Source organism: Mauremys reevesii, linkage group 22 (assembly GCF_016161935.1).
Source record: "Mauremys reevesii isolate NIE-2019 linkage group 22, ASM1616193v1, whole genome shotgun sequence".
NCBI classification, from domain to species: domain Eukaryota; kingdom Metazoa; phylum Chordata; order Testudines; family Geoemydidae; genus Mauremys; species Mauremys reevesii.
Genome location: NC_052644.1, coordinates 23772127 through 23793052, shown reverse-complemented (window position 1 = coordinate 23793052; position 20926 = coordinate 23772127). Strand labels below are relative to the sequence as shown.

General features: G+C 55.5%; 1 protein-coding gene across 14 annotated transcripts in view; it reads left to right on the top strand.

Moving 5' to 3' along the window:
• WNK3 (WNK lysine deficient protein kinase 3) overlaps positions 1–20926 on the top strand; it is a 61541-nt gene that overhangs the window by 8243 nt on the left and 32372 nt on the right. For all 14 annotated transcript variants that reach the window (XR_005590583.1, XM_039510338.1, XM_039510337.1 and 11 more), the window contains 4 exons: positions 6703–7289; positions 16440–16612; positions 18005–18225; positions 18929–19086. Coding sequence is in view for 13 of the 14 variants with exons in the window: in XM_039510338.1 (XP_039366272.1) it covers positions 6789–7289; positions 16440–16612; positions 18005–18225; positions 18929–19086 (1053 nt within the window). In the remaining variant the exon portion in view is untranslated. The remainder of the gene's footprint in view (positions 1–6702; positions 7290–16439; positions 16613–18004; positions 18226–18928; positions 19087–20926) is intronic.

Below are 20926 nucleotides of genomic sequence, written 5' to 3'. Positions count from 1 at the left end.
AGAGTCCCCCATCCCGCCAGTACGGCCTGCAATCTTTGTTCCCAGATGGGAGTCTATATCTGGTGCGAAGTGGCTCCAGCACCGTACTGTACTCCTGGGTTGGGTGTAGCAGTCTCCGATCCTGTCCCCTACCCAATAGATCACACGGCTTTTCTCAGAGCACGAGAACCCCACTCTGATCTGGATGAGTTGCTATGGCCTATGCTATATGTTGTCTTGGAAGGCTTAGATTTTTATCTGGAAGTGTTTTTAGCCATCGATTTCTCTGGCCACACGCACACCCAGGAAGCTGGGAATCGAAATGTACCGATAGGCAAAGTAAGACAAACGCTGCTTGAGAACTTTGATTTAAGGATATTTACTTGATGTATTTTGACGGGTGTTGTTGACAGTTTGCATTCTAATGGCTGTCAAGTGTTGACTTTTTGAATTTCAACATCTACTGTCATTAAATAATTATTGTCTGGCCCCTCCCCCATTAATTTCCAGCAACTGTGAAAATTTAAATTGATAAATATAGGGAAAAAAATGCTTAAAATGAACACCCATGATATCCGTCAAATAAAAAAACCAGGAATTCTGTCAAGTTTAGTTATAGGTGAGGTCGGAGTAGATGATCGTAGCAGTGCATTGTGGTCTTAACATCTATGAATCCTGTGTTGTTGTTGTCTCCCCCCTCGCCTCCCTTCCCACATCATTAGCAGATCTTGGCTCTTTCTAGCCAGATGAAGTGGGCTGGTGCGCTTTCTGGATCACTTGTCTCTCTGTGCTGTGGTGTATCTTCTCCTCCCTCAGGAAGGTGATATCCCGGGTATATTTATTTTTGGTCTCTACTCTGTGTATGAGGATTGAGCTAAGAGAGGAAAGATGAGGTTGTGACGTAGTTTAAGGTTCACATTTTTAACAGGGCGGGGAATTGATGCCTAGAACACCTTACCAAAGGCTGTGCTGGGTTCTCCATCACCGGCCAGTTTTGAAGGAAGATGGGGTGGTTTTTTTTCTCAAAGGTCTGCTCTGCTTCAACCAGGCGTGAATTCTGGTCCAAGCAGGGGATCCCAGTGGTCATGTCTGGCTTTATAATCTATGACTCGGTGAACAATTATATTGCAGTAGGGGCATAAGGCCAGTGAAGCCAGGGTCCCTGATGTGTGAGAAGCTGTACAAATGTGCCCTGCTCTGAAGAGTTGATAATCTTCTTATGTGTTGGCCCAGTTCCTGGCCCAGTGAGACCCTGATCTCAGCTGGACTACTTTCATGTGAATAATAAAATACAAGTTGAAAACCACCCGGCTGGAATTTTGTTGTTGTTGCCACCGGTGGAATGGGGTGGCCCTTTGAAGTCAAGCCCTTTTGTGGAATTTGTGCTCTTCTGTTTCATTGCATGGTTCCGTAGTTCCCCGTTGGACGTATTTCCTCGTTTTCAGTCTGTTGGTGTGTGAGCAAATCCACTGAAGTAGAAAAAGCCCCCTGTGAGGTACCAGGGCTTTTGTCTTTAATGTGGGCAAGGGAAATCCGTCCTGGGTCCGGTTCTGTTCAATATCTTCATGTGTGATTTGGATAACGGCGGAGAGAGTACGCTGATAAAGTGTGCGGACGATACCGAACTGGGAGGGGTGGCAAGTGCTTTGCAGGACAGGGTTAGAATTCAAAATGATCTTGACAAACTGCAGAAATGGTCGGAAGTAAGTAGGATGAAATTCAATATGGAGAAGTGCAAAGTACTCCACTTAGGAAGGAACAAGCCTTCGCACACACACAAAATGGGAAATGACTGCCCAGGAAGGAGTACGGTGGAAAAGGATCTGGGGGTTATAGTGGACCACAAGCTAAATATAAGTCAACTATATAATACTGTTGCCAAAAAAAAAAAAAGCGAACATCATTCTGGGTTGTTTTAGCAAGAGTGTTGTAAGCAAGACACGCGATGTAATTCTTCACTCTACTCAGCACTGATGAGACCTCAGCTGCAGTGCTGTGTCCGGCTGTGAGCACCCTGCTTTGGGAGCACACGCTGGGGACAGGCCGGAGGAGAGTCTAGAAAACATGACCTCCGACTGGTCAGATTAAAAAAAAAGGGGGGGAGGGATATTGTTTAATCTGGAGAAGAGACGGCTGAGGGGGGGACATGTTGACAGTTTTTAAGTACATAGAAGGTGGTTTTAAAGAGGAGCGTGATAAATTGTTCTCCTTATCCGCTGAGGACAGGACAAGAAGCAATGGGTTTAAATAGCAGCAAGGGAGGCTTAGGTTGGACATTAGGAAAAACTTCCTGACTGTCAGGGGAGCTAAACACAGGAACAAATTCCCTACGGAGGTGGTGGAACCTCCATCGCTGCAGGTTGTTAAGAGCAGGTTGGACAAACCCCTGTCAGGGCCAGGCTAGATAACACTTAGTCCTGCCTCAGTGCAGGGGACTGGCCAGCTGACCTCTCGAGGTCCCTGCCAGCCTGCACTGCCAGGGTTCCTAGGGGGCAGCCATGTTTAAAGAAAGGCCGGCTGGTCCTCAGCACCCTGCAGTTCCCCGATTGCTAACATGATGCATTTTCCCAGCAGAGAAGAGGCCTGAGGCAGAGGAGGGTGGAGCTGGCTGCAGATTGTAAAGAAATAGAAGATGATGAAAAACCCTAGTTTGGTCCCTTAGTCCATCTTCCCGCCTGCAAACAATGCCGTGGAAATGGGGCACTCTGATCGCTGTCCCCTTTCTTATTCTGCATCTTTGAAGATCCATATCGTGTCCCTCCTCTGCGCCACGCCTCTCCGGGCCGAGCGCGCCCGGCGCGCTCTGTGCCCTCTGCGCCTCGCCTCTCCGGGCCGAGCGCACCCGGCGCGCTCTGTGCCCTCTGCGCCTCGCCTCTCCGGGCCGAGCGCACCCGGCGCACTCTGTGCCCTCTGCGCCTCGCCTCTCCGGGCCGAGCGCCCGCGCTCTGTGCCTCTGCGCCTCGCCTCTCCGGGCAGCGCGCCGGCGCGCTCTGTGCCCTCTGCGCCTCGCCTCTCCGGGCAGCGCGCCCGGCGCTCTGTGCCCTCTGCGCCTCGCCTCTCGGGCCGCGTGAGGCTGGCGCTCTGTGCCTCTGCGCCTCGGCTCTCGGGCCGCGTGAGCCTGGCGCTCTGTGCCTCTGCGCCTCGCCTCTCCGGGCAGCGCGCCCGGCGCTCTGTGCCCTCTGTGTCTCGCCTCTCCGGGCCGAGCGCGCCCGGCGCTCTCTGCCCTCTGCGCCTCGCCTCTCCGGGCCGAGCGCGCCCGGCGCTCTGTGCCCTCTGCGCCTCGCCTCTCCGGGCCGAGCGCGCCCGGCGCGCTCTGTGCCCTCTGCGTCTCGCCTCTCGGGCAGCGCGCCGGCGCTCTGTGCCCTCTGCGCTCGCCTCTCGGGCAGCGCGCCTGGTGCTCTCTGCCCCCTGCGCCTCGCCTCTCCGGGCCGAGCGCGCGCGGCGCGCTCTGTGCCCTCTGCTCCTCGCCTCTCCGGGCCGAGCGCGCCCGGCGCTCTGTGCCCTCTGCGCTCGCCTCTCCGGGCCGAGCGCCGCGCGCTCTGTGCCCTCTGCGCCTCGCCTCTCCGGGCAGCGCGCCTGGCGCTCTGTGCCCTCTGCGCTCGCCTCTCGGGCCGCGCGCCTGGCGCTCTGTGCCCTCTGTGCCTCGCCTCTCCGGGCCGAGCGCGCCGGCGCTCTGTGCCCTCTGCGTCTCGCCTCTCCGGGCAGCGCGCCTGGCGCTCTGTGCCCTCTGCGCCTCGCCTCTCGGGCTGAGCGCACTCCGTGCCCTCTGCCCTCGCCTCTCGGGCCGCGTGAGCCTGGTGCTCTGTGCCCTCTGCGCCTCGCCTCTCCGGGCAGCGCGCCGGCGCGCTCTGTGCCCTCTGCACCTCGCCTCTCCGGGCAGCGCGCCAGCGCGCTCTGTGCCCTCTGCGCCTCGCCTCTCCGGGCCGAGCGCGCCCGGCGCTCTCTGCCCTCTGCGCCTCGCCTCTCCGGGCCGAGCGCGCCCGGCGCTCTGTGCCCTCTGCGCCTCGCCTCTCCGGGCCGAGCGCGCCCGGCGCTCTGTGCCCTCTGCGCCTCGCCTCTCTGGGCCGAGTGCGCCCGGCGCTCTCTACCTGGCCTCATCTTTTCTAAGCCGCTGATTATTTTTGTTGCTCGCCTCTGGACTCTCCAATTCGTTCCCATCTCTCTTAAGGTGCAGTGCCCAAAACTGGACACTGGACTCCAGCCGAGGCCTGAGTAGAGCGGGACAGTTTCTTCCCGTGGCTTCCGTGTGACTCTCCTTTTCGTACATCCCAGGATGACATTCGTCTTGTTTGCATCACGCTGTTAACACGAGTTCAATTTATGACCCAGTGAAAGCCCCGGGTCCTTTCCTGCAGTACCGCTGCCTGAGCGTCGGGGATTTACTTTGTAGTACTTTGCACTTGTCTTCACAGAAATTCCGCCTGATTGAATTCAGACTGGTTCTCCAGTTCAGGTTGTAAGCTCTTTGGCCCGGGGGCTGGCCATTACTACATGAATTTTTACCAGGGAGGGTAATTAACCACTGGGACGATTTTCCAAGGGTCATGGTGGCAATAGTAAATTCAAGATGGGGTGTTTTTCTGAAAGATCTACTGTAGTTCAAGCATGAATTAGTCTGGGGAAGTTCAGAGGCCTGTGTTGTACAGGAGATCAGACTAGATGGTGACAGGTTTTCCTTCTGGCCTTCTCGTCTATGAATAGGAAGGAGCATGATAAAAGGAGATGAAATTATGACTGGGATATGGAAGGTAGGCATAGAGCTTCTGCTCCCCTTGTGTCCTAACACCAGAAGAGACATGAAAGGTGGCTAAAAGACTTCTTCCACGCAGCAAATGCCTGTGGAACTCCTTGCCACAGGAAAGTGATGAGGCTGAGAACTTAGCCAGGTTCAGAAAAGAGACCGGACACTTGCATGGCTGTGGAGACTATTCAGAGCCCTTATGAGGGGCAGTAACGAATTCTGGAAGGCATATTAAGCTGACTTTTGTGGTACGGTAACAGAGTAAGGATTGCAGTAACCCCTGGCGGGCCCTGTTAGGCTAGAGGCTATATGAACACAGAATGAAACTTTGCAATCTGAGTAGTCTTAAGTGTCCCCTGAGAGCACTTTCCCACCGTCAAACCAGCTCTTGCTGGTAGCCGACTTCCCTGATCTTCAGTCCTACGCTTCCTCTTTCTTAATTTCACACCGTGTACATAGCGGAATTGGTGCAGCAGGGGCCTCCGTGCCCGGCTTCTCGGTGCTGTCGGTGCCTGTGCCGCGCTCAGCGGTTGGGGTGTAGTGCCTCCCGCCCTTTCCTACGTCGCCAGCATCTGGTCAGCGTGTGCCCTGTCCTGGGACATTTCAGAAGTGAATCGTAGCTGCAAAAACCACCCCCCAGTGGATCACTTGGCTCCAGAGTGCAAGTGGTGGCTTCTGGGGCACGTGGCAGCTAAGTAGATTCACAGATTTTAAGACCTTGAGGAATCATTAGATCTTTAGTCTGATCTCATGTGTAACATGAGCCAGGGAACTTATTTCTCTTACTTGGGAGCCAGGACTCCTGGGTTTTATCCTTGGCTCTGGGAGGGGAGTGGGGGCTGGTGGTTAGAGCGGGGGTGGGGCTGGGAGCCAGGACTCCTGGGTTTTATCCTTGGCTCTGGGAAGGGGGTGGTGTCTAGTGGTTAGAGCACGTTTGAGCAGGGTGGGGCTGGGAACCGAGACTCATGGGTTCTATCCCCAGCTCTGGGATCCTTTCAAAAAGGCAGCCCCCAGAACTGAGCCTAGTGTTCCCGACGGGGCGTTGTTGTCGTAACGCGCTGCTCACTAGCTTGACGCAGCAGTGGTATCCGTAGAGATCAGAGTGGAGTCCATTAATTCATCTCTCCGTTTCACATTTCCTTGGTCCGGCGTTCTCAGTGATTAAATGCACTTTCATTGAGCAGCCAAATTTACGTGTGCGTGGGAGCGCTTTAAAAATTCAAACGTCCAAAACCGCATCCAGACCCTTGCGTATTGCAGTGGCTGTGCTTTCCTCTTGGCTGGAAACCCAGGTTTCACTGGGCTTGGTTAGAAATTATTAATTAAGGATCCATAATGTGCTCAAGACAGAAAATAAATACAGCCCCTTGGCCACGAGAACTTACAAGCTAAGAGGCCGGCATGTCTGAGCCAGCGCATTTTGGCAAATCCAGAGGGAAGAGACGTTTACTGAGTTATAAGGAACTGGGAGTTTCTCTTCCTGGCTCCACCGCTGATGCACAGGGCATACCACCTTCCGCCTTTGCCTCAGTTTCCCCTCCCACCTTTTGTTTGTTTTTCTGGGCCTGGGCCATCTCTTGCTATGGGTTTGTACGGCATCTGGCACAGAGGGGCTCCCATCTCTGTCAGGGCTTGTCCGGTGCCACAAGGCCCTGTATGGTGCCCCATGGAACAAAAGACCTTGGTATCGATTGGGTGACCCTGTACAGTGTCTGGAACCATGAGGGGGCTGCGGTCTCTGTCGGGGGGGGGGGAAGGGGGTTGGGGAGCGCTGCGTACAGCACAGTGATGGCCTTCATCTCGGTCTCGGTCAGGGAGCTGGGTTACTATTGCCGAGCGACTCCCCGGTTCGTTCCTTCGCTGGCTGGGGGCTGGGGGGGGTGGGAGGGGAAGAAGCCCCCAGAGATTTTGCACGTCTGGCGGCTGTTTCGTGATTTACCTTCTGAAACGATCCTATTCTTGCTCCCCCCGTCTCCTTTCAGGTTGCTATGGGGATGCTCTGAGAGGAAGTAAGTCCTAGTAACATCCTGCCGGGTGTGAGGAGGGAGGACACAGGTGAAAGGTACCAATGGCTACAGATTCCGGCGAGCCGGCCGGCACGGAAGATCCGGAAAAACCTGATGGAGTTTCTCTGGAGGGAAGGATCCCGACCATCGAAGCTGCTTTGATCATGGAACCCGCCGGCGCCCTGGCCTCTGGGGGCACCACGGAACGGAAGCGGTTCTTCCGCAAGAGCGTGGAGATCATGGAGGAGGACAGAGCCACTGAGCCGTCTCCCAGGGATGAGCGGGAGCAGCTGGCCGCGTGCGGTCGCCGAGTGGACCAGCTCTCTGCCAGCGTGCTGGGGCAGGAGGTCAGGAATGAGCTGGGTTCCAAGGCGATTTCGGAGGCCTCCAAGGAGAAGACCAAGAAGGAGATTGAAGAGGAGGCAGAGATGAAAGCGGTGGCCACCTCGCCCAGCGGCCGCTTCCTGAAATTCGATATTGAGTTGGGCCGAGGGGCCTTTAAAACTGTCTTCAAAGGGCTCGACACAGAGACGTGGGTTGAGGTGGCCTGGTGTGAACTTCAGGTTAGTACAGCAGATCTCATTCTGTGCAGTAATTGGTGTGTTTTCTCTTAAATCTCCAGCTTCTGGAGTCCTGGGATTATGTAAAAACGAGGTGAAAGCCTGGGCTGTAAAACCTGTAGCAGCTGGGAGAAGTAATCTGCCATCTGTGCAGTTGCCAATGAAAACTGTTGCGTGCAAATTAGCTGCAGAGTAATGGGGGATGCTTGGTTGAGTTACCTCTGATACGCTGATCTATTCCTGGCCTGGGTAACAGGCTGCCGGTTTTTAAATCCAGATCTGCCCTAGGAATTATGGTGGCCTGTGACTCTCAGGGATGATTGAACCTGCTTGTATCTGTTTGCATCGCTTCACCCTGACTCAACAGACATTCTAGGCAGACAGAGCGACCCTCCTTGAATCTTCTTACACGCATAGGCTAGGAATATAATCCTCCTCCTCTAAGACTTGGGAGACCCGGGTTTGATTCTCTGGTTCACCATAAACTTCTTGCGTGGTCACATCATTTAGCCTCTCCGCCTTCAGTTTGCCCATCTGTCTAGCGCTGCCCTGCCTCGCACGGGGCTCGTGGCAAGTCGAGATGGTGAAATGCTTTGAGCGCTGCAGGTAAAACGTGCTGTGTAACTTTATTTGGGGGGAGTCCTACAGCTGGCGTCCGACTCAGTGACCGTGCTCCCTTCTGGCTTTGGCATCTGTAAGAGCCTATAACTTTTTTTCTTTTATTATGATTATTAAAAATCTCTGCTCACGCTCGCTTTTTAAAAATGGAACCTCACTCGACTGCCAGACTCTCGCCTTTTGTAGGGATGGCTGCAGAACCTGGGAATCACTGCACCCCACTGGGCTGAGGCAGGCCCTGAGGGAAGTGGGGGCGGAGAAGCTATGTCATGTGCCCCCACCAGCTTGCTGAAAGTGTTCGGAATGACTTTGTCTTGTGAGAGTAAAGCCAGCCCTGAGGACTGTGAAATGGGTTTTAACCTCAGCTAACGTATCTGCCTGCTGGTCTATGGTACATTTCTAGTCCTTAAAGCCCCAGCACCTGGATTCATGTGATGTGAGAGTCTCAGCTTTCTTTAAAAAAAAAAAAAAAAAAAAAAAAGGAAGGAAGTTTCTAGCAGGGAAAAGCTTTGAATCATGACCCATAAAGGCTCAGAAGTCAGAAGGCCAATAACCCCTTCTCTCCCTGACACTTGAAATCTGGTGAGATCCTTGTCATTGTTTTAGGTTGGACAGACCCCCATGAGGGATGGTACGGGTTTCCTCGGGTCTGCCTCAGCTGACCTCTCGAGGTCCCTTCCAGCCCTGCGTTTCTGTGGTTGCCTGACGTTTAAGCCAATCTTGTGAATTTTTGCCTTGGGGGTTTGTGGACGCTTGAGGCCGGCAGATGTATGAGGCGGGTGTGGCTGCAGCCCCCCCGTGGTGAGGTTCCTGGTACTCCTGCTGTCGGCTCTTCCAGTGATCACCTGGCCAGGCTCAGCCCTGCCCATCACGCTGCCGGGGATTGGATCCTTGTTTCCTTGTGTCTGTCTGTCTCTGTGTCTGTCTTCACCTGTTTTCTTTTTATTTGAATGGGAAGCTCTGTGGGGCAGGGACCACTTTTTTGTTCTGTCTTTGTACAGCGCCTGGCGCAGTGGGGTCTTGGTCTGTGGGGGGGGGCCTGATAGGTGCTACTGTAATACACCTAATAAATAGCAATAATGATGTACAGCACCTAGCACAATGGGCTTCTGGGCCACCACTCGGGTTCCTAGGTGCTACCGTAATACACCTAATAAATAAAACCGTGGGGTCGCACTCGTCACCGAGCTCACTGTACACACCCTCCATTCCCCCCACAAAGTTCTTTGGATGCCAGCCTCCCATCCTGCTCCAGTGCGGAGACTCCCTCTCCCCCCCCCCCCCAATCTCCCCCTATGCCAAGGGCTCTGTGTGTCCCCCCAGGTCCCTCATCTCCCATACCAAGGCCCTATCTATCTCCTAGAGCTGGAAGGGACCTTGAAAGGTCAGCGAGTCCCTCACTAGCAGCACCAAGTACTGATTTTAGCCCCAGATCCCTAAGTGGCCCCCTCAAGGATTGAACTCGCAGCCCAGCGCCCGGCACAACGGGGCCCTGATCTCAGCTGGGGCAGGGCCTGTCTCTCGCTGTGTGTCTGGGCAGCGCCCGGCACGACGGGGCCCTGATCTCAGCTGGGGCAGGGCCTGTCTCTGTCTGTGTGTCTGGGCAGCGCCCGGCGTGACGGGGCCCTGATCTCAGCTGGGGCAGGGCCTGTCTCTGTCTGTGTGTCTGGGCAGCGCCCGGCGCGACGGGGCCCTGATCTCAGCTGGGGCAGGGCCTGTCTCTCGCTGTGTGTCTGGGCAGCGCCCGGCGCGACGGGGCCCTGATCTCAGCTGGGGCAGGGCCTGTCTCTGTCTGTGTGTCTGGGCAGCGCCCGGCACGACGGGGCCCTGATCTCAGCTGGGGCAGGGCCTGTCTCTCGCTGTGTGTCTGGGCAGCACACCGGCACGACGGGGCCCTGATCTCAGCTGGGGCAGGGCCTGTCTCTCGCTGTGTGTCTGGGCAGCGCCCAGCGCGACGGGGCCCTGATCTCAGCTGGGGCAGGGCCTGTCTCTGTCTGTGTGTCTGGGCAGCGCCCGGCACGACGGGGCCCTGATCTCAGCTGGGGCAGGGCCTGTCTCTCGCTGTGTGTCTGGGCAGCACCCGGCACGACGGGGCCCTGATCTCAGCTGGGGCAGGGCCTGTCTCTCGCCATGTGTCTGGGCAGCGCCCGGCACGATGGGGCCCTGATCTCAGCTGGGGCAGGGCCTGTCTCTGTCTGTGTGTCTGGGCAGCGCCCGGCGCGATGGGGCCCTGATCTCAGCTGGGGCAGGGCCTGTCTCTGTCTGTGTGTCTGGGCAGCGCCCGGCGCGATGGGGCCCTGATCTCAGCTGGGTTAGGGTCTGTCTCTGTCTGTGTGTCTGGGCAGCGCCCGGCGCGACGGGGCCCTGATCTCAGCTGGGGCAGGGCCTGTCTCTGTCTGTGTGTCTGGGCAGCGCCCGGCGCGACGGGGCCCTGATCTCAGCTGGGGCAGGGCCTGTCTCTCGCTGTGTGTCTGGGCAGCGCCCGGCACGACGGGGCCCTGATCTCAGTCGAGGTCATTCAGCGCCACCGTATTGTGAGTAACTGTAACATCATAATCTAGAATAAGGTCTCTGACACCTAGAACTGTTGGTATCTTTTCCGCACAGCTCCCAGCTGCAGCCTTATTGCGTATGGGTTTTTATCCCCTGCAGGAGCTGGGTCTGTTCTCCATAGCTGGCCTGTCCACTAGACCTCACCCCCCAAAGGACTGGTCGTCTCTGCCTCCTTCTCTGGGGCTGGAGCACCTACAATAATGCGACAGTGGGTGAACCGAAGCACAGATCGGTGGGGAAAGCTGGAGGGGCGGGAAATGTGCTATTTTAGAGCAAGTCAGACCTTTGCCAATGAAAATCCTCTTTGTTTCCTGGGGAACATTGAGCATCTGAGCGGTTCTGATTCAAAGCCAGTGTGTTGCTGGTTGTGGGTTTTTTCCCCCTCAGTGGGAGGCACAATAGTTACCACAGACATAATAATTAGTTTAATCTTCTGTGCAGGGAGTTTGAGCTGCTGAGCCTGGTCAGAATTTTCCACTCCTCATGCAGCCGCGTTCAGCCAGGGATGAATTCAGGGCAGTTCGGTGGCTTGTATCCGGTCTTGGACTCTGCCAGCCCAGAGAGCTCGGGGGCAGGGGCACGTCAGCTCGCAGCAGGGGTAGCTGTATAAACAAGAACCTCCTGTTCTGTTCCCGCAGTCATTGATCCGGCCGGCCAATCAATACCCTCCCCCCCGTGCCAGCACGACGGGGGTGCTAACGGGGGCCCTGAGCCGGAGGGTTTGCAAGCAGAATGTTATGGAGCCCGACCCCGTGTCTGACTGTCAGGCTGGACGTGGGAACTCCTTCCCGTGCCCCTCGGCAGCTCACTTTATGGCATGAATAAGGTTGCCAGCCCTCCAGGATTGGCCTGGAGTCTCCAGAAATTAAAGATTATGTCACGTGATGAAATCTCCAGGACTACGTCCAACCAAAATTGGCAACCCTTGGCCCGAAGCCCACCACCCCGCCGCGGCCCCAAACTCCCTGGCTGGCCGCCTTCGCGTGTGTGGCCCAGTGCGTAGAAACAGCTTTGCCGGGTGGCCCCATCTGTCGGTGCTGGGTCGTCATCCAGTGAGATAACGGCAGAGCCAGGCCCAGAGATGGTCCAACGCTGCTCGCACTGGCTTTTTTCTCCGAGCTCCCCACCTCCCAGCTTTGAGGCTTTCTCGGGCTGGGCGGGGCGGCTAGAGAAGATGTGTTTCATTCTATGGGGTGGGGGGCGGGGAACTGAGTCATGGAGGGGGAAAAGTGACTTGACCAAGGTTGCACAGGAAGTCTGTGGCAAAGGCAGAAAGTAGACCAGAGGGAGGTTGGCTCAGTGGGTTGTAGCCCCTGGCCAGGCCCAGATTAACAAGTCTGCAGTTGTTGCACTTGCAGAAGGCCCTGGCCAGATGGATCACAACACCAGTTGCTGAGATTTGGCCTGGACAACAGAGGGGCAACCAGGCCAGACCTGGAGTGGGGTGGGGGGGTGCGTGGCAGGGGGGGCGAGTGAGCTGGGATTGGGAAGCCAGCCCCACTGACCTGGGAGAGGGGGGGAGAGTGTGCTGTGTGCTGAGCTGGTGGGAGGAGGACATGCCGTGAGTGGCCCAGAAGGTCTTGGGGGCGGTGGATGGGTGGGGGGTGAGTTGGTGGGTGATGGGGTGATGGGGGCATGGGGGGGGGAGCATGCGCGGAGAGTTGAGGAGGCTGCATGAGGGCTCAGAGGCCTTGGAGGAGGGGGCTGGCCAAGCAGGCAGGCCCAGGGGATTCCAGCAAGGATTTCCTGTGTTTGAAACTCTTCAGTATGTCTCTGGCAGTGCTTCAGCTCTCACAAAACTCAACTCAAACAAACCAAAACTTCTTCTCTGTTACTTAGCTACTTCTCATTGTTTCAGCCAGGTCCTTTGTTGACATTTGTGCTGCTTTGACAGAGGTTGGGATCCAAAGTGCTCCTTAAACAAGTCCCCGTAGCCCTGCATGGATGGGGAGCGAGTATCCAGTTGGTAGCAGCACAAAGATTAATTGGTCTTTTTTAGCTATTGCTAAAGTGATATTTGGCCTTGGGGAATGAAAATCAACCCTTTTAAAGTGTAGCAGGGAAGGTGATCTGGTCCCACACGCCTGCCTCTTTTCATCAGCAAGCCTCCCTCCTTTCAGAGCTCCCAGCTATCCCCAGAGCTAAGTGCCACTTAGATGACTGTTTGTTTTGGCTTATGAAAGAGTAAGAGGTTATGTTGGAAGGGCTGGGCCTTTGTAAAGCCACCCGCAAGTGGAAACTCGGAATGTGAGCTACCCCCAGAAACTGGGTTAGAGATTGAAACAAACTTCCTGGAAAGCCGTCAGGCCAGTTCTGGGCCTGCTGTACTGGCCACGAGGCAGCAACACAAAAAGGGGCGCAGGTAGCAGAAACCTCAGCCCAGTGCCTGGGCGTCCTGATTTCTGCCTTGGGAAGGGCTGGCCAGGGCTCCGCTGCTGGAATTCTGGGTCTGGTTCTGGTGTCCGCAGTTCAAAAAGGATGTTGACAATTAGAGAGGGGTCAGAGAAGAGCCGCGAGAGCGAGTGAAGGATTAGAGACGGGGCCTGAGCGTGAGGGACGCCAGGAATTCGGTCCGTCTGGCTTGAGTCCTTCCGATAAGTACCTGGGTGCGGAGCAGGAATGAGTTGATAAGGGCTCTCCGGCCTGGCAGAGACGTCTAATCCGGCTCCAAGGGCTGGGAGCTGAAGCTGGACAAATGCCTACTGGAAATGTGGCATGAAGTTGAATGAAGGCTTGGAACAGCTTCCCGAGGGCTGGGTGGATTCGCCGCCACTGGCAACGTTCAGATCCAGCTGGGAAGTTTTTCGAAAAGCTCGGCTCTAGCTCCCTGGGGAATGAGTTCTCGGGCCCGGCTGATACAGGAGGTCACAGTTGTCCCTTGTGGCCCTGAAATCGATGAATTTCCATGTAGGTGGAAAAGCTCCTGCGTGTGCAGGGTAGCAGGGGAGGCAGCGCAAAGGGACCCGAGTTTCCATGTCTGTCCTTTAGGATCCAACCTGATCCCGAGAGAGTCGAGTCACTTCCTGACCCGAGCCTGAGCCCATGGCCAGGCTGGGGAGAGCCTGAGCCCAAGGGGGTCTGGCTGTTTTCCTGCCCGACCTGGAGCCGAGTACAGGGCTCTCCTGGAGAGTAGCGACCAGTCATCGAGCGAGCGCCGTTTCAGACGGTCAGGCTGTGTCCAGGGGCTCTCGCAGCCACTGGGCCCCGCCGCCCCGCCTCATGGTCTGAGGCTGCATTTCCAAACCCAGCAGTGAGGTTGAAGCTCCTGGATGCTCCGTCGCAGACCTGGTTTGGAACGATGATAAAAGGGTTCCCTGGTGTTCTCACAAGGAAGCCTCAGGCGTTCACCGCTCCGATCCCTTTGTCCCTTAATCCAATAAGGCTCCTTTCTAGCCTGCTCCGGTGAAGCCCTGGCCTTTAATCCCCGCACGTTTCACAGCTGTTGAATGGCAGAAGTGGGCTGCCAGGGTGGCTATTGAGCAGGCAGAGCGGAGAGGGAACAGCTGGTTAACACGGACGGAACCGCGCTGGTGTCATTGCCTGTTGGGAGGAAAAGGTTTGGGGTGAACTCCCGGGGTGTCCCAGTCACTGGGAGCGGCTCCCGGCCCCGCCCGGTGTGTGCAAGCCGAGAGTTTGGCTCTGGCCTGTGACACAGAGGGTCTGGTCTGCCCACACACAGCCAGCCACGGGATATCAGTGTACACACAGAGACGGAGAGGATACGGGCTACCCCCCGCCCCCGAAACAGAGCAGATATGGGCTACACCCCCCGCCACACACGCAGAGACAGAGCAGATACGGGCTACACAGACACACAGCCAGCCACGGGATATTGGTGTACACACACAGACGGAGAGGATATGGGCTACCCCCCCACCACACAGACAGAGCAGATATGGGCTACACCCCCCACACACGCAGAGACAGAGAGGATACGGGCTACCCCCCGCCCCCGAAACAGAGCAGATATGGGCTACACCCCCCGCACACGCAGAGACAGAGCAGATACGGGCTACACAGACACACACACAGAGACAGAGAGGATACGGGCTACACCCCCCCGCCCACACACAGAGAGAGCGGATATGGGCTACACAGACACACGGACAGGGGCTGCAGATACACACACACACGGCGGATATGGGCTGCGTACACACACAGATGCACCAGCATACACAGAGGATGGGGCTGCATGTACACACAGATACCCGCACACACACAAGAACATAAGAATGGCCAGACTAAAGCCCAGTGGCCAGTGCCAGGCGCCCCAGAGGAAAAGGACAGCGCAATCGCGCAAGATCATCCATCCTTGCATCCTCAGCCAGCCCGCGCAGGTTTAGGGCTAGTAGCCGTTGGTGGACCTCCCCTCCATGGACCAGCCTAATTCTTTTTTGAACTTTTTTTGAAGTTGGACTTTTGGCCTTCACGACACCCCCCGGCAGCGAGTTCCCCAGGCTGACTGTGTGTTGGGGGAAGAAGTTCTTCCTTCTGTTCGTTTTAAACCTGCTGCCTGTTCATTTCATTGGGTGACCCCTGGTCCTTGTGTGACGGGAAGGAGAAAATTCCATTTCTTTATTCACTTTCTCCCGCCATTTTTTCCTGATTCTGTGAGTGCGCGGGGGCATGCAGACCATAACCTCTGAGAGTGAATTGCCAAACGGAGAGAACTCAACCCAGCTGCTGAGGTTGAAGCGCTCCGTAAACGTTGTCCAGAAGACCCCCGATTTGTCACGGCCATTAAGTCAGAATTGGCAACGCCAACACACACCCTGTTTTGTTTTAAAAGTGTCCTTTGATCTCTTGAAAAGACTTGGTCACAGTCTAGACATACATCACTGGGAAAAGACATTTGACAGGGAGCCCTTCAGCGCAGCCGACAAAGGTCCACCCGAGTCAGGTGGCTGGAAGTTGCAGCTAAACAAATCAGGCTAGAAATAAGGCGTGTGTTTTAACGGGGGGGTGGGGGGGGGGCGGAGAGAATTAATCATTGGAACAGCTAACCACGGGCTGTGGGGGATTCGCCGTTCCTGGACAGTTGAAAATCAAGCTGAGCAGATCTTTTAGGAAAAAATCCCCTAGTCCAACCGGGAGTTAATTCAGGGAAGTCCTGTGGCCTGCCTAGAGGGTAGACTAGGTGCTATGAATCTATTTTATGACCCTAAAACTGTTGCCTAAAAAGCATAACCCTGGTTGTGATTTTCTGGGCACTTTACGTGTAGGTAGATGTGGTCCCCCTGCCTTAAAGAGCCGAGTTCGTCGCCTACGGTGGCAAAACGTATTCCCTGAAGCCTTGTCCGCACTAAAAAGCTGTAACGTTTTCACTCTCCCAGTCTAGCTAGTCCCATAACTCTGCCAGGATAACTGTCTATGCGTTAGGGCTTCTGCTGGTACAGGGATATCAGTACCCCCCACCCCCCTCGCCCACACAGCTACACTGATAAACTTTCCAGGGTAGAAGAAACTCAGCCTAGGGTTTCGTCGATTTGTAGACCCAAAGGGACAGATGACTAGAGCCCTAGGCCAGAGGGACCACTGTGGTTGTCTAATCTGACCTCCTGGATAACGCAGCCTTTAGAACTGCCCCCAAATAAGCCCTTTTTCAAAAACAAAATCCCATCTTGATTTAAAAATTGCTGGTGCTGGAGACTCCACTAGCACCCTGGGCAATCTCCTTCCAGTGTGGATCCCACGGGGTTAAATATTTACGTCGTCTCCCCAGTCTGAATGTGTCTAGCTTCAGCTCCCAGCCGTCGAAGTGTCTTAGACCTTTGCCTGGCTGAGTGAAGAGCCCAGTTGAAATGTGTTCCCCACGTCGCCTCGCCGCCGCTGACTCAGATAGATCGAGCTCCTGGAGCCAAACGTCTGAATACCTCTGCGGCTCTGCGCCGAGGTGCGGCTGCAATGTGACAGCTAACCAGGGATTCAGCTGTGACTGTGGGGAGTAACGAGAGTGAATCTGTTTTGTTCCCCCTGTTCCAGGACAGGAAGCTAACCAAAGCCGAACAGCAGCGGTTTAAGGAAGAAGCAGAGATGCTAAAAGGCCTACAGCATCCGAACATCGTCCGGTTTTACGATTCCTGGGAGTCCACAGTGAAGGGGAAGAAATGCATCGTGTTGGTCACCGAGCTGATGACGTCTGGCACCTTAAAGACGTAAGTGTGTCTGTCCCCTCCCCCCGCCCCGGTCAGACGTGCTGCAGGCTCGCTGAGTTGGAATATGGTTGCCCCTGGGTCTTGTGTTCTGCGCAGGGGTAAAGAAAACTGCCGCAGACACCTTCTCCAGACCAGTCAGGATTTTACAGACCTCTGTCCTACCCCCCTCAGTCGCCTCTTCTCTAACTGAAAAGTCCCAGTCTTTGTATCTCTCCTCATATGGCGGCTGTTCCACGCCCCAAATCCCTTTTGTTGCCCTTGTCTGGACCCTTTCTAATTCTAATCTGTTGTTTCTGAGATGGGGCGGCCAGAAGTGTGCAGTGTTCCAGGTGTGGCCATGCCGTGGATGTATCCAGTGGCGTTATGACGTCTCTGGTTTATTCTCCAGCCCTTTCCTACCGGTCTGTTAGCTACGTTGGCTGCCGCTGCACATGGGTGGATGTTCTCAGAGAACTAGCCACAGTGACGCCAAGATCTCTTTCGTGAGCAGCAACAGCCGATTTAGACCCCTTAATTTTTATGGATGGTTGGGATGGTTTTTTCTGTTGCTTACCGACGTTGAAAATTTCATCTGCCATGAGTCTTACTTCAGTCTGGTCTTTTAAAACCCTGCCGGCGTCTGGCCTGGTCTGCACTGCAGAGTTAGATCTAAGCAAGGCAGCTTATGTCGGCCTAACTCCGTAAGTGTCTACAGTAAAATTTCACTCCTGCTGACATAACTTGCCTGTGAGCGGCGAAGTCAAGGTTGATGGAGTTAGGTTGACGCGGGGTCAGTGTAAACGTTGTGTTGCGTACATCAACTGTTGCCGGCTTTCAGGAGCCATCCACCGATGCCCCACGCGGACAGTTGGATCGAGAGAAGCGCTCTGGTGAGGACGCACACCGCCGACACGAGGAGCCCAGTGTCGACACGCACAAGTGATGTCATTACTGCGGCGGCTCTAGGCCGGCATGAGTTAGGTCGACTTAATTTTGTGGTGTAGACATGGCCTCTGTGTCCTTCGGTGTCAGCCTTCCTGAGCCAGAGTCGGCAGCGTCGATGGTTTTAGCATTATTCCTTAATGACTCTGAAGTGTAGACAGTGAGTGAGCCGACGCCTGCTTGCAGAGAGACCCCCTAGGGCGTCAAACCCAGGTACCCAACGGTTATTACCAGGCATGGGATGGGGGTTTTGGTTTGGGAAGGGTCGACGCGTTGGCGTAAAGGAGGGGCTTTGTCTTGGCGCACAGGTGGGTTTTCCCAGCGTCTCGCACAGTGAGGCCTGCAGCTCTTTTCCCAGACCGATAGCAGGTGTTACCGCACTGACTTGTCTCAGCAGGCTGCTAGGCATCGCCCTACGTTGGTAAAGCCTCTCCTCCTTTCTGATCAGTCCATGGTTCTCCCGCTGCCCAGGTACTTAAAGCGATTCAAAGTCATGAAGCCGAAGGTCCTGAGGAGCTGGTGCCGACAGATCTTGAAAGGGCTGCAGTTCCTCCACACCCGGACCCCGCCCATCATCCACCGGGACTTGAAATGCGACAACATCTTCATCACGGGCCCCACGGGTTCGGTGAAGATCGGCGACCTGGGCCTGGCCACCTTGATGCGCACGTCGTTCGCCAAGAGCGTCATCGGTACGTCAACAGCGCAGTCCCTGCTCAAGCAGCCAGCCCGGGGTGACTTGGCATGGGAGGGGGGGATAATTTCCCCACTCCCTGCCTCAGTTTCCCCCTCTATAAAATGGGGATAACCACACTGACCTCCTTTCTAAATCGCTATCTGTGTGGCGGACGTTCTTTGTTCCTAGATGTACGCATCTACTGTTAGCCGTATTAAAACAGCCTGATGGCATTCAACCGCCGCGAACCCCGCAGTGTATCCCCCCCCCGTCACATCCGATCTCAGGTGTCCTTTTCCGAATCGTCCCGAATTACTTAGCGACCTTCCTGGCTGTTCTCCTCCGCTCACGCTGCAGCTCGCCAAAATAAAATCCTCACGCATCACCGGCAAATTGCAGCAACGAGCCTGTGTTCTTGCAGCCAAGTTTGGCTGGGCCAGGCTTTGAATTGCAGCGTCTGTGGCACTCAGCTAGTTCAAAGCTTAGCTTGTGTATGTCTCCGCATGCCGTGTAGAGAGACCCCCCGAAGCTGTCAGCAAGGCGGTATCTTGACTTACTCGTGGCACCTCTTTTGTTCCTGCTGACCGGGAGCTGGAATTCAAGAAGAGCAGTGTCCAGGAGGAGTTTGATGCGTGGGATGCGCTGCGGCGCTTTGTCTTGCCTGAGTAGAGGCTTGTGGATCAGAGAAGCTTTTGAAAGACGTCTCTTTCCCTCCGCAGGCACCCCCGAGTTCATGGCCCCGGAGATGTATGAAGAGCATTACGACGAGTCGGTGGACGTTTATGCTTTCGGGATGTGCATGCTGGAAATGGCCACTTCCGAGTACCCCTACTCCGAGTGCCAGAATGCCGCCCAGATCTATCGCAAAGTCACCAGCGTAGGTGTAAATTTAACTTCCTCGTTAGCAGAAACTCGTACATTGGCAGATTAGGGCGGGTAAGCCTATTACTCGGCACTAGCCTCGCTGTGCAAATCGGAGGCTAAACGTAGTCTGTTCGGAGCCGCCGGCCGAGCGGTGTCCTTTCCGTGTCGGTCTGGGGGCACAACACGCCACTTGCTTCCGAAATTGCACACGGAATGTAACGTGCCGGGCGCGGTTTCACTCTGTGGAAGCTGAGCAGTGTCCTTCTCTCAAACTAAGTCCCCCAAACACTAGTCACTGGGAAATCTTGACCCACAGGGGAGAGTGTGTGGAAAAAAATGGGGACCCTGATTGTAGTTGGGGTGTGTGTGTGTGTGTAGGGTGCCTGGCATGACAGGGTCCCCGATCTCAGTCAGGGGCCTGTGCAGCTCCCAGTGAAACAGGCCCCAGTCTTGGTCAGGGGGAAGGAGGGGCGGATTGGTGCGGTGTCCGGCACGACAGGGACCCCAGACCGAGTCAGGCTGTGCAACACCCAGAATGCAAGGGGCCCTGATCCCTGTCTGTCTGTCTGTGTGTGTCTCTCTCTGACACACACACACGTCGCGCCTCTCCTTAATACGCATTGAAAGGCGGAAGGGTGCTAACATGACTCTGCGTTAGAAAGAGTTTTATCAAAGTTGCTTTTCTAGAACTGGGGAGTGGAAGCTGCCAGTTCTTTCAGTGCATTCTGAAGCCCTGTTTGCTGAACCTGTCCAGAGCAGGAGAAAATGACATCAGTGCACAAACAGACCCAGTTCATTCTCAGCAAAGTCACGCGTAATTGTTGTGACAGAGGTGGAAGGGCTGGCTGGGGTGGATGAAAGGGTGAGTCCAACAGATTAGAATGGATTTGGCCCCGGTTCCACATTGTATAAAGCTCGGCCATTCTGCTTAGTGGGAAGTTTCAGAGTGGGATGAGGGAGTTAACAGAAGGGGCTGTCTGGCTCCTACCCTCTGGGCGACCATAATGGTCTCTTCTGGCTTTAAATGGTGGGCAGAGATCTGCCCCTGGCCGACGCTAATTTGTAATGCATCTTGGAATCAGAGAAATGTCGGGCTGGAGGGGTCTTGAGAAGTCGTCAAGTCCAGCCCCCTGCACTGAGGTGGGACCACGTAAAGCTAGACCATGCCTGAGGGGGTTTGTCCGGCCTGCCTTAAAACCCTCCAGCGGCGCCTTTCCAGATCTGACCTCCCCTTAGAACGAGAGAGGTTTCCTAATATCTGACCTCCGTCCTCTTTGGTCACTGTCCGCTTTATAACAGCCCTTCAAAGAGCTGAAGACTGGCATCAGGTCCCCCCTGAGGCGTCTGTTCTCAAGACTAAACACGTCTAGTTTTTGTAACCGTTCCTCATAGGTCGGGTTTTCTAAAGCTTCGTTCGGTTTTGTTGCTCTCCTCTGGCCCGTCTCCAGGTTGTCCAGGTCTTTCCTGAGGAGCGGCACCCGGAACCCCAGACCGTTCTCCTGCTCGGGCCCAGCAGGGCCGCTCCTTGTTAATAGCCCAGACCCTTTTCAGCCAGTCAGTCCCTAGCTCGGAGTTGAGCATTTGATTTTTCCTTCCTCAGGGACGTTCTCTGCCCTTGTCTTTAGGGAATTCTCCAATTTGTCCCGGTCGTTTTGAATTCTAATCCTGCCCTCCAAAGGGCCGGCAGCCCCCCCCGCCTGGTGTCATCCGTAGGTTTGCTGAACACTCTCGCCACTCTGTTATCCATGTTATTAATGCCAGCATTGCGTAGCCCTGGGCCTGACCCCACTAGACACGTCCTCCGGGTTAGGAACAGCTGGGACGTTCAAGAGGACTGAGGAAGTGCTGCTGTC